The sequence below is a fragment of the Otolemur garnettii genome, unplaced genomic scaffold (assembly GCF_000181295.1).
Source record: "Otolemur garnettii isolate 467f Iridium unplaced genomic scaffold, OtoGar3 scaffold00018, whole genome shotgun sequence".
Taxonomy (NCBI): Eukaryota; Metazoa; Chordata; class Mammalia; order Primates; family Galagidae; genus Otolemur; species Otolemur garnettii.
The window spans coordinates 26,152,834-26,165,216 of NW_003852413.1; the positions used below are offsets into that span (position 1 = coordinate 26,152,834).

Consider the following 12,383-nt stretch of genomic DNA (forward strand, 5'->3'; position numbering starts at 1 on the left):
CATAGCTCACAGCAACCTCCAACTTCCAGGCCTAGGTGATTCTCTTGCCTCAGCCTCCCGAGTAGCTAAGACTACAGGCACCCGCCACAACACCCAACTATTTTTTGTTGCAGTTTGGTCGAGGCCGGGTTCGAACCCACTACCCTTAGTATATGGGGCTGGTGCCCTACCCACTGAGCCATAGGTGCCACCCTATTTTCTTTTTCTTTTCTTTTTTTTTTTTTTGGGAACAGAGCCTCAAGCTGTCGCCCTGGGTAGAGTGCCGTGGCATCACAGTTACAGCAACCTCCAATTCCTGGGCTCAAGTGATTCTCTTGTCTCTACCTCCCAAGTAGCTGGGACTACAGGCATCCTCCACAAGGCCTGGCCATTTTTTGTTTGTAGCTGTCGTTGTTTGGTGGGCCCCGGCTGGATTCCAACCCACAGGCTCTGGTGTATGTGGCTGGTGCCTTAGCCACTTGAGCTATAGGCGCCAAGCCCCTATTTTCTATTTTTATATTTGTTTAGAGACAGAGTCTTACTTTGTCACCCTGAGTAAAATGCTGTAATGTCATAGCTTACAGTAACCTCAAACTCTTGGGCTCAAGTGATTCTCTTGCCTCAGCCTCCCAAGTAGTTGGGACTACAGGTTCCCACCAGAACACTAGGCTATTTTTTAGAGATAGGGTCTCACTCTTGTTTAGGCTGATCTAGAACTCCTGAGCTCAGGCAGTCCATCTGCCTCAGCCTCCCAGAGTGCAAGGATTACAAGTGTAAGCCACCACACCCGGCTTTTATTTTATTTATTTATTTTTTTCAGTTTTGGCCCGGGCTGGGCTTGAACCCGCCACCCCTGGTATATGGGGCTGGCACCCTACTCCTTGAGCCACAGGTGCCGCCCTTTATTTTCTATTTTTAGTAGAGAGGAGATCCCCTCTTGCTCAGGCTGGTCTCAAACTCCTTGTCTCAAGGGATCCTCCCACCTCAGCCTCCCAGAGTGCTAGAATTGCAGGTGTGAGCCACTGCACCCAGTCACATTTCAATTTTTGACAGCATGATGGAAGTGAAGTGGTATTCTCTGTGTCCTTTATATTTGCAATTTCCTAGAGAATTGTATTGAAAAGTGACCCCAGGTGGTACTCAGTGAGAAGGGCACTGGCCCCATATACTGAGGATGACGGGTTTGAACCTGGCCCCGGCCAAACCGCAACAAATAAATAGCCAGGGCTTGGCACCTATAGCTCAACCAGCTAAGGTGCCAGCCACGTACACCTAAGGTGGCGGGTTCGAATCCCCAGCCCGGACCCGCCAAACAATAATGACGGCTGCAACCAAAAAATAGCCGGGCGTTGTGGCGGGCGCCTGTGGTCCCAGCTACTTGGGAGGCGGAGGCAGGAGACTCGCTTGAGCCCAGGAGTTGGAGGTTGCTGTGAGCTGTAATGCCACGGCACTCTACCCAGGGGGACAGCTTGAGGCTCTGTCTCAAAAGAAAAAAAAAAAAAATAGCCAGGCATTGTGGTGGCGCCTACAGACCCAGCTACTCAGGAGGCTGAGGCAAGAGAATTGCCCAAGCCCAGGAGTTGGAGGTTGCTGTGAGCTGTGATACCACAGCACTCTACTGAGTCTCACTTTTTTAGACAAAGTGAGACTCTGTCTAAAAAAATAAAAAAGAAAGAAAAAGTGATCCCAAAACTTCATGTCCACTCAGAATCCCAGAAAGTGGCCTTATTTGGAAATAGGGTTTTGCAGATGTATTTAACTAAAATATGGGCCTACTGCATTAGGTTGGGCCCTACATACAAGGACTAGTGTCCTTGTAGGAGGAGAGGCACAGGGAGAATGCCAGGTGACTGGCCCTGCATGGCCCTTCATTGGCCTGTGCTTAACTCAGGAGACTGACCAGCCTGATTTCTTCCCCCTGATTTCCTCCCTCCACTCCCAAGAGGCTCAGCAGGGTTGATGCCAAGTCCTGAGCTGCAGAGGGAAAAATGAGAAAAGGAGCTGGGCACCTCATACCCGTCCCCAAGACCAAGTGACTACGGCCCCCATTCATCACAGCCACCGTAATCATTAAATTAAATCCTTCCTGCCTTTGGCCACCCCTTCCCTCCTTCCTTGCTTTATAAGCATCATTTAAGCACCTGACACTCAATGGCAGGTGTCATGCCAGGTGCTGGCGTCACAGAGACAAACAAGTCTGTATTCCCTACCCACAGGTGCTCACAGACTACTGTGGGAGACTGACTGAAAAAAAAAAAAAAAAACACAGAGATCACACTCCACACAGCAAGATACCCTGCTAAGTTTCCAGTGCTTCCAGCCCAGCAGGCAGATACAAACACATATACACACACACCCCATAATGTGGCTGTGAGCAAACACACAGACCATAAAGTAATAAACATGTGGCAGATAAGAAGAGTGGATTGTTTCAATGTCAAGGGTAAGCTTTCTTTTTACGGATATTATAGGAGGGTAAGTAATGGGCACCCTCACCCAGAATGGGTGTGGTAAGAAAGAACTTTGGAAAGGAGCAGGGATTACAGGGGTGGGAGTTGAAAGTGGGTGTTGTAAGTACAACAACTGGGGGAGAAAGTGGGAATCAGGCCAGAGAGAGGAAGAGACCTGAGGCCACTGTGGCCGAGGAGAAGCAAAGGCACATCCCGGAAAGAACAGGAAGGCAGGTTGGGGAGCCAGTCCCACCAAGTACCAGTGGTATGATCTTGGGCAGGTTATTTAATTATCCAAGCTTTGGCTGCCTTGACTTTGAAATCTGGCTCATAATAGTACCCACATTATGAAATTGTTAGAAGGATCAAATTAGATAAGGCTTGTAAAACATTCAGTTCTACACCGGCACGTGGCACATGGTTATCGTGGTTATCATTTAATAAGCAAGCTAACAACAACAAAGGATGGCAAGGCAGCTGCACACAGCACCGCAGGGCTCTTGCTTCCCCGTCCAAATTTGGCACAGTCCTGCTGTATCCTCACTCACTTCTACATGTTTGCTGCCCCTCTCCAAGCATCCCATCTGCTAAATCAGCAAAGGGTTGAGAGATTCATGGCAAGAAGGTCCCCATAGCCTTTCCCTGCCTCCTTCCAAATGCTGGGAGCCCAGATAACCAAATCCCCCCAGTCAGAGAGTCAACGTCCTGGATGCCTGACTACTTGAGTGTTTTTCTGCCCACAGTCCTGAAGTTCCCTGTGGCCTTGGATTAGTGCAGAATGCTAAGGCCCATGCTCCTGTGCTCTCTGGGGCAGCCTCCCAGGGCTCAGCAACTGGGCAGTGCTGTTCTCAAACAACCTTCTGTTCCAGGTGAGTCACCTGGGCAGCTGGGGTAGGGGCGGGGTGCACTGGTGGTCTCTGCTTCCACTAATTCACTGGGCTGTGTCTTCCAGACCCACCCTGTCTTATTCTACCCAGCCTGTTGGTTCAAGGAGGAGAGAAACACCTTGAAGGTGGGGCAAGTGCCATGCTTCTTGGGATGTCCCAGAGAGCCTCGAGCACATAGCTGGAGCCCAGTACGTGTTTGTTTAATCATGGGGGATTCATAATCAAGCAATTCCTATAGCCTGAGTCAGGACTCTGAGATGGGAGCCAAATTCCCACGAGAGAGCCCTCAAGCCCTTGGTTCTACCCTATGAGCCATTTACAGGGAAGTTTTTCAATTCATTCTATAACAGTAATGTTTACATATAATATTTCTTTTTTTTTTTTTTTTTAAGACAGAGCCTCGAGCTGTCGCCTTGGGTAGAGTGCCATTGCATCACAGCTCACAGCAACCTCCAACTCCTGGGCTTACGTGATTTTCTTGCCCCAGCCTCCCAAGTAGCTGGGACTACAGGTGCCCACCACAATACCCAGCCATTTTTTGGTTGTAGTTGTAGTTGTTTGGCAGGCCCGGGCTGGATTCGAACCCATCAGCTCTGGTGTATGTGGCTGGCACCTTAGCCGCTTGAGCTACAGGCACTGAGCCTACATATAATATTTCATATATAGAGTTGGCAAAGATGAAAAAGTATATTTAAAGTATGTTATAAACTACAGAGTTATTTATATTTAGTATGTTTATTTATTCAAGCCACTAAACCAGTGTGTCATGGACCTTAGATATGCCACGAAAAAATTTTTTTTGGCTGGGGCTGGGTTTGAACCTGCCACCTCCAGCATATGGGGCCGGCACCCTACTCCTTTGAGCCACCCTGCCATGAAAAATTTTAAGGATCATTAATGAAACTATTTTCAGGGGGGAGTTCAAAGCACAGTAAGTATCTTCTTTTTTTTATTCTTTTTTTTTTTTTCATTTAAGTGTGCTGCGGAAGTTTAACTATAGGTTCACGTGTGCCATGAGATAAAAAGGTTGAAAAACACTGCTCTAAACAGAAGTGCTCTGAGATAGAACAGGTGTTATCTCCAGGTTGAAAAACTATGACTATCAGAGAGGTTAGGGGAAGAGTCAAAGGTCTCATTGGACAGAAATTGAGGTCTTCCATACAGTTCAATAAAAAATTTACCAAGCCCCAAATGTTGTGCTGTGATGAGCAGGGGTCAGGGAGGGGGTATTTAGAAATGACATACCCAGCTCAGGAAATCTATCCTCAGCCCACCCTCTCTCCTCACTCTACCCACTACTCGGTCTATCTCTCAAGCCCTCCACACGTTAGCCAGTTTGTGACTCTCTAAACTGTCTCTCTAGCCCAATGACTTCCCTGAACTCCAAGGTTATAGACCCACGTGGCTTCTATGGGGAGGGAGTTTTCTCTCAACATTGCTAGCCCCAGTTCAAAGCTGAGATCCCCTCTTCCCCCTTCCCCAATACCTCCTCAGCATCCCACATCTCTGTCTCAGGTGGCAGTACTCATGCCCAATCACCCATGTGCCATCCTTGGTGTTTCTCTACTGGACCCACACCACCATCCTGTCCATTTTCCTCCTAAACAACTTTCAAATCCAGCCCTTTCTCTCCTCCCCACATTTTGTGTCCTAGGTCAGGCTATAATCTCTGGATAACACCTCCTTCCAGCCTCCCTGTTTCTAAGCTTATCTCTCATAAATCCATCTTCCTTGAAGACAATCTGTACAGGCCTCTCCCTGCCTCAAACCCTTAAAACCCTTCAGTGGTTCCTCTGCAGGAGCCAAGTTCCTTAAGAAGGGTCCTTTTGATAAGAGGCTTTCACCTTTATAGCATTCTCTCCTGCTACTCCTTGCCTCAATTTTTTTTTTTAATTAAATCATAGCTGTGAACATTAATGCAATCATGGGGTACAATGTGCTGGTTTTATATACAATTTGAAATATATTCATCAAACTGGTTAACATAGCCTTCACAGCATTTTCTTAGTTATTGTGTTAAGACATTTATATTCTACATTTAGTAAATCTCCCATGTACCCTTGTAAGATGCATTGTAGGTGTGATCCCACTTATTACCCTCCCTCCACCCACTCTCCCTCCTCCCCTCCCCTCCCTCTCCCCTTTCTCCATATTCTTGGGCTATAATTGGGTTATAGCTTTCATATGAAAGCTATAAATTGGTTTCATAGTAGGGCTGAGTACATTGGATACTTTTTCTTCCATTCTTGAGATACTTTGCTAAGAAGAATATGTTCCAGCTCCATCCACATAAACATGATCAAATCTTTTATTGCACAGAGGGTGGCCTGCCTGTAGGGGCCGGCTTCATATTGAAATTCTTTATAACCTTTATTTTATTTTATTTTATTTTTTTGAGATAGAGTCTCACTATGTCACCCTTGGTAGAGTGCAGTGGCATCATAGCTCACAGCAACCTCAAACTCTTGGGCTCAAATGATTCTCTTTGCCTCAGCCTCCCAAGTAGCTGGGACTAAGGCACCCACCACAACACCTGACTATTTTTTTGTTGTAGTTGTCATTGTTGTTTGGCAGGCCCAAGTGTATGTGGCTGGTGCCCTAGCTGCTGAGCTACAGGTGCCAAGACAACGTTTTTTTTCCTTTGAGACAAGGTCTCCCTCTCTTGTCCAGTCTGGAGTGCAGTGGCCTGATCATAGATCACTGTATTCTCAAACTTCTAGGTTCAAACGACCCTCCTGCATAGCTGGGACTACAAAAATGCATTGCCATGCCTGGCTAATTTTTTTTTTCTTTTTGAGACAGAGTCTCACTTTGTCACCCTTAGTAGAATGTCATGATGTCATAGCTCACAGCAACCTCAAACTCTTGGATTCAAACAATCCTCTCACTTCAGCCTCCCAAGTAGCTGGGACTACAGGTGCCCACCACACCACCAGGCTATTTTAAGAGATAAGGGTCTCCCTCTTGCTCAGGCTGGTCTCCAACTCCTAAACTCAGGAAATCCACCCACCTAGACCTCCCAGAGTGCTAGGATTACAGGCATAAGCCCCTGCACATGGCTCTGGCTAATTTTTTTTTAAAAATTGTAGAGACAGTATCTCACTGTGTTTTTCAAGCTGGTCCAAGCTAGTCTCAAACTCTTAACCTGAAGTGATCCTCCCACATTAGCCTAGGATTACCGGTGTGAGCCACTGTGGCTGGTTGCAATGCTTCTTTAACAAGGGATTCTGCATTTCCATTTTGTACTGGACCCCACAAATTATGTTGCCCGTTTTGTCTGCCTGTTGTTCCCTACATCCCTCTTGCCATTTCTGACCACCAAAGCTTATCTGTGCAATCTCCTCCATCCAGAACCATCCTTCCCTACATAAACCTTCCTACTGCAATTCTTTCTTTAAAACTCAACTTAGATGTTGTCGGCTTGGCGCCTGTGGCTCAAGTGGCTAAGGTGCCAGCCACATACACCTAAGGTGGTGGGTTCGAATCCAGCCCAGGCCCGCCAAACAACAATGACAGCTGCAAGCAAAAAATAGCTGGGCGTTGTGGCGGGCGCCTGTGGTCCCAGCTACTTGGGAGGCGGAGGCAGGAGACTCGCTTGAGCCCAGGAGTTGGAGGTTGCTGTGAGCTGTGAAGCCACGGCACTCTACCCAGGGGGATAGCTTGAGGGTCTGTCTCAAAAATAAATAAATAAATAAACTTAGATGTTGTCTTTGGGTTGCTTCCTGGACCCTTCCCACTCCCCTTTCCCTGTCCTGGTCGCCCAACACATAGTAGCAGCATAGCAGGTGCTCAGCCATATCTATTAGATAAACTGAATGAGAAGGCAAAGCGTGACAAGTGCCACAAGAGACCTACAAACTGCTACAGAGGGTAAAAACGAAGCAAAGAAGGCAGAAAGCCTTTTCAATATCTCACAGAGCGGCGCTAGAACCCCGCCTGCAGACACGTTTATCTGCGGCGAGAGGGCTGGCTCTGTGTCCGCCCCAGGAAGCAACTTCCCCGCCGAGCTCTCGGGCGCCGCCTGCCGCAGTCGCACCGCCGCTGCTGCCATTTCCAGGCGTCCCCGCCGCTCCCAGGTCCTGAGCCCGCCTCGAGTCTCCCATTGGCTATCCCTTGTTCTCCCGCCCCTACCGGGCTCAGCCATTCGGAGGCTAGGGATGGGCGGGGCTTGCTGCCGGGGATGGAGCGTGTGCCTTGATTGGCTCTATGGAAGGCGGTGACGTGGCCGAAGGAGGCCTGTTTGTGCCTAAACTGAAGCTCCGCCCCACTGGTACTGGATTGGTGATAGGGCGAGGTGCAAAGGGGAGGCCTAGGTCCCCGGCCGGAAGCGGAAGTGAAGGAACGATGCAGGTGTGGGGACAGGAGCTGGGGGAATGGGGACTGGCCTAGGGCCCCTGACCCCGTGTCCCCGGCTTCCCTCCAGGCGCTTTCCTGCCGGTCGTTCTGGCTCTGAAGGGTGGCGGTTGGGACTGTGAAATGAGCGCTCGAGTTGCGCGTCCCTTCCCGGCTCTCACACCCCTCTTCCCATCGTGTTTCCCGCCAGGACCATCAGCACGTGCCCATCGACATCCAGACCAGCAAGCTGCTCGGTAGGATGGAGCGCCCCGCGGCTGGCTGTCGGGGGGAGGCCTGTTTTTTGCCCCCTGTTGCCAACAGCCGGGAGTTCTGATGCCTGAAAGCCCAGGTTGTGGTGCTGACCACTCACCTTGTTCCATGTTCCCATCTGTAGCCAGACCCGCCTCGCTGAGAGCTACTTCAACATTTGTAACACATGTTATCAAATCATATCTTTCAGGGACAGGATAAGTTCCTTTTTTAAAGAAACAGTCAACGAAGTGGCAGTTCAGAATTGGAGCTTAAGTCTGTCTGACTCAATGTTCATGCTTTTTGCATTATGCCAGGAAAAACTTTACTTTCTTCCTTTTTAAAGGGGTCCATCTCTCCTTGGTTTTAGGAGAAAGAGGGACCTAAGAACCAGTTGGAAACAAAGACCTTTTCGTGTCCAGGGCACGTTGGGGTTGTCTGTATCTGGCCTACATACCTCCTTCCCAGTTCAGTGCCAGAGAAGGGCCTTTTCATCTGACAGTGCCAGGGCATTTGCATGGCTCCTGGCATTTTTAAATCCTTATTAGATTCATTGATTTGATACTACTCTTCCTTGAAATGGCATCTGTCAAATCATCTCAGCCCATAGCTTCTACTTCTATGACATCTACAGGATTTTTCTTTCTCAAAACTTGAGAGGAATATGGCAGAAGGAGTATAACTGATCCTACTGTGAGACCCCAGTGTTTGACAGGTTCTGAATTTAGCACTAGATGGAGGCATTTAGTCCTATTCAATGGTCACTAGTGGAGCTTTTTTTTTTTTTTTTTTGAGACAGCCTCAAGCTATCCCCCAGGTTAGAGTGCCCTGGCATCACAGCTCTCCTGGGCTCAAGCGAGTCTCCTGCCTCAGCGTCCCAGGTAGCTGGGACCACAGGTGCCCGGAAATTTTTTGGTTGCAGCCGTCATTACTGTTTTGGCAGGCCAGGGCTGGATTCGAACCCACCACCTTAGGTGTATGTGGCTGGCGCCTTAGCCACTTGAGCCACAGGCGCCGAGCCTAGTGGAGCTTCTTTAGTTTCACTTTGTATTTGTCCCCAGCTTGTCAGCTCAGATACAGGCTTAGTGTGTGAGCTTGTTTTTGGTCATGACAATGATGATTGACACAACAACACTTCATTGAGGGTTTGCTCTGTACCAGGTGCTATTTTAGGCACTCGATATAAAGATGAAGATCACTAAGGACTTAGAGTCCTTGTGTGTTGGATGCAATCAGTGCTCGGTGTTTTACCTGCATTCCCCATAGGTGTGTCCTATGATCCCCATTTTACATGTGCAGAAACCAAGGCACAGAGATAGAAAGACTCACCCAAGAAACTTGGTAGAATCCACAACCATCTGACCACAAAGCTTGCTCTCTTCTACTGAGGAATGGTGCTTGGTACTCAACCCACAACTCCAGGCCCAAACTCCAAAAGGTCTTTCCCACTGGTATTCATGTGTACAGCGTGTACTTCACTGTTAAGAATGTTATCTACACTCATGGGTTTGTTGCAAACATGAAAGTTAGATAATAAAGAAAAAACAATTAGTTAAATTAAAAAAAAAAAGAATGTTATCTAGTCCTTAGGGTGCTATAGGTATTAGGGGCTTTGCAGTTGTTTATTCATCCGGTACTTGGCATAACCATCTTGTATTTTCCATTGTGCTGGTTAATCCGAGCCCTGAGGAAGTGGAAGTTGAACAGCATCCTCTTACAATAAGAAAGATATAATTACCTACAGAAGCAAAAATATTATGGAGAATTTAGAATGGTCAAAAGTGGCACTTTCATGCCAAGACCAATTTAAAGTTTTTCTTTATCCCTGCGATACAGGCAGTTGCTCTATAAAAATCACACTGCGGATGGAGTCAGATTGTCAGAGTCTGCATAGCCCCAGGCATCTTTTTGGGCCTCTTTTTATTCACATCTTCCCACGACCCTCATACCTTAACCAATATAAAGACAACTTTTAGAGCAGTATCTCCCAGTGTATTTCGCTGAATTAGTGATTTAGTTGTGTGAATGGGAATGCTGAGATTTGGTATTTGTCATGCAGACTGGCTGGTGGACAGAAGGCACTGCAACCTGAAATGGCAGAGTCTGGTGCTGACGATCCGGGAGAAGATCAATGCTGCCATCCAGGACATGCCAGAGAGCGAAGAGATAGCCCAGCTGCTCTCTGGGTCCTGTGAGTACTTTGGGGCTGTCACTGGAGTCCCCTCTCTCCTGGAGTAGTATGTGTTAGCTGAGCTACTCCCTTATTTAGCTGCCAGGAGTGACCCTAGAGCAGCAGTTCTCAACCTGTGCGTCAGGAGCCACAGGAACTGTATTAAGGGTCGTGGCATTGGGAAGGTTGAGAACCCCTGCCCTAGAGACAGAAAGATTTTCATTTGGGGTATAGACGCTGGTTTCTTTCAACATGAAATGATAAAGGAAAGAGCTACAGGCTACAATTATTGGCAGTAGAGTATACCTAAGTCTGCTATCTACCATGGCCCCAATCAGTGAGGAAGATATTGTAGTTCTCAAAGTCCTCACGCCCCTTTGTTTTCCAGACATTCACTACTTCCACTGCCTAAGAATTGTGGACCTTCTCAAAAGCACTGAGGCCTCCACAAAAAATATTTTTGGCCGGTATTCTTCACAGCGGATGAAGGCAAGTATGGGCCGAACGCTGGTAATATGCAGCTGGGGATACCCAGTCTGAGAGGTCAGAGCCTTTCTGGTTTCTCTGAAGATCCAGTGGAGACACCTACATAGAATATTTGCTGTGAGCGGTACCCATAGCTCAGTGGGTAGGACACCGGCCACATACCCCTAGGCTGGCAGGTTTGAACCTGGTCCAGGCCAGCTAAAAACAACAGCAGCAACAACAACAACAAAATAGCCGGGCGTCATGGTAGGCGCCTGTAGTCCCAACTGCTTAGGCGTCTGAGGCAAGAGAATTGCTTAAGCCCAAGAGTTTGAGGTTGCTATGAGCTGTGATGCCATGGCATTCTACCAAGGGCGACATAGTAAGACTCTGTCTCAAAAAAAGAAAAAAAAGAATATTTGCTGAACTTTCACTCTGTCTTTATAAGTTTATACCAAAAGTATATACTACCCTTAGGCTTAAATTTTCAGACCTGCTGCTATGGAGATCACTTGTTGGGTTTGTGTGTGAAAGACACTCTGAAAATAAAGTGGGGGGCAGTGCCTGTGGCTCAAGGATGTAGGACACTGGCCCCATATGCCGGAGGTGGCGGGCTCAAACCCAGCCCCAGCCAAAAAATGGCAAAATAAAAATAAAAACGCAGGTGGTCCAGCCAGCGTCACGAGTTGAAGGACAATAAGAAGTTTGTGTTTGGCTGGGCGTGGTGACTCACACCTGTAATCCTAGCACTCTGGGAGGCAAAGGCAGGTAGATTGTCCTGAGCTCACAGGTTCAAGACCAGCTTGAGCAAGAGCAAGACCTCCCTCTCTAAAAATAGCTGGGTATCATGATAAACGTCTGGAGCCCTAGCTAATTGGGAGGCTGAGGCAAGAGAATTGCTTGAGCCCAAGAGTTTGAGGTTCCTGTGAGCTTTGACACCATAGCACTGTTCCGAGGGTAACAAAGTGAGACTCTGTCTCAAAAAATAGAAAAATAAAAGGAGTTTGTGTTTAATGTGATGTGAAAGCTGGGAGAGCATCCCCTGTTTGGGGATTGAACTGGGATGTGGCCGTCAAGTGTTTTTTGGCTTACTTCCTCTTTCTGTTCTTACTCAGGATTGGCAGGAGATTGTAGCCCTGTATGAAAAGGACAATACCTACTTAGGTAAAGTGGCCCAGGCTGGAAGACCTGGCATCTATGGGGAAACCTACTCCCAGGGTTCTGTGATGCCAGCTTTATAAAAGGCACAGTCTATCTGTGGGCAGAAGCTAGAGTATAGATGTTGCTTGTCTGTAGGTGGGAAAATCATTTCCCCAGGGAGCTGGGGGAGGAGGAGAATCAGGCAGGTAGCAGGTATTTTCTGTGCCTGGTCAAGCAGGTATATGTGGGTCCTCTTGGTAAGGGGATGTCCTGCCCCCACCACCTCCATACCTCATTCAATACTAGGCAGAAAGGGCACAGATCATCCTGGGGGCCACATAGGTACCTGAGAGAGAGTCTCTGAAGGGCTGGTAGTGTGGGTTGTGTTTCTGAATAGTTTTATTATTACTAGTAATAGCTAATATTTACTGAGCACCTACCAAATATAAGAAATTGTGGGCTCTGCGCCTGTGGCTCAAGCAGCTAAAGCGCCAGCCACATACACCTGAGCTGGCAGGTTCGAATCTAACCCAGGCCCGCCAAACAACAGTGATGGCTGCAACCAAAAAATAGCCGGGCATTGTAGCGGGCACCTGTAATCCCAGCTACTTGGGAGGTGGAGGCAGGAGAATTGCTTGAGCCCAGCTGCTAGAGGTTGTTGTGAGCTGTGATGCCACGGCACTCTGCCCAGTGCGACAGCTTGAGGCT

General features: G+C 48.0%; 1 protein-coding gene across 1 annotated transcript in view; it reads left to right on the plus strand.

Annotated features, from left to right (window-relative positions):
- Positions 1–7,458: 7,458 nt before the first annotated feature.
- Positions 7,459–12,383, plus strand: part of CDK5RAP3 (CDK5 regulatory subunit associated protein 3) — an 11,820-nt gene continuing 6,895 nt past the window's right edge. Inside the window, exons 1-5 of the mRNA XM_003786455.3 lie at positions 7,459–7,666; positions 7,860–7,905; positions 9,960–10,091; positions 10,459–10,559; positions 11,651–11,699. Of these exons, the coding sequence (XP_003786503.2) occupies positions 7,523–7,666; positions 7,860–7,905; positions 9,960–10,091; positions 10,459–10,559; positions 11,651–11,699 (472 nt within the window). The 5' untranslated portion in view covers positions 7,459–7,522. The remainder of the gene's footprint in view (positions 7,667–7,859; positions 7,906–9,959; positions 10,092–10,458; positions 10,560–11,650; positions 11,700–12,383) is intronic.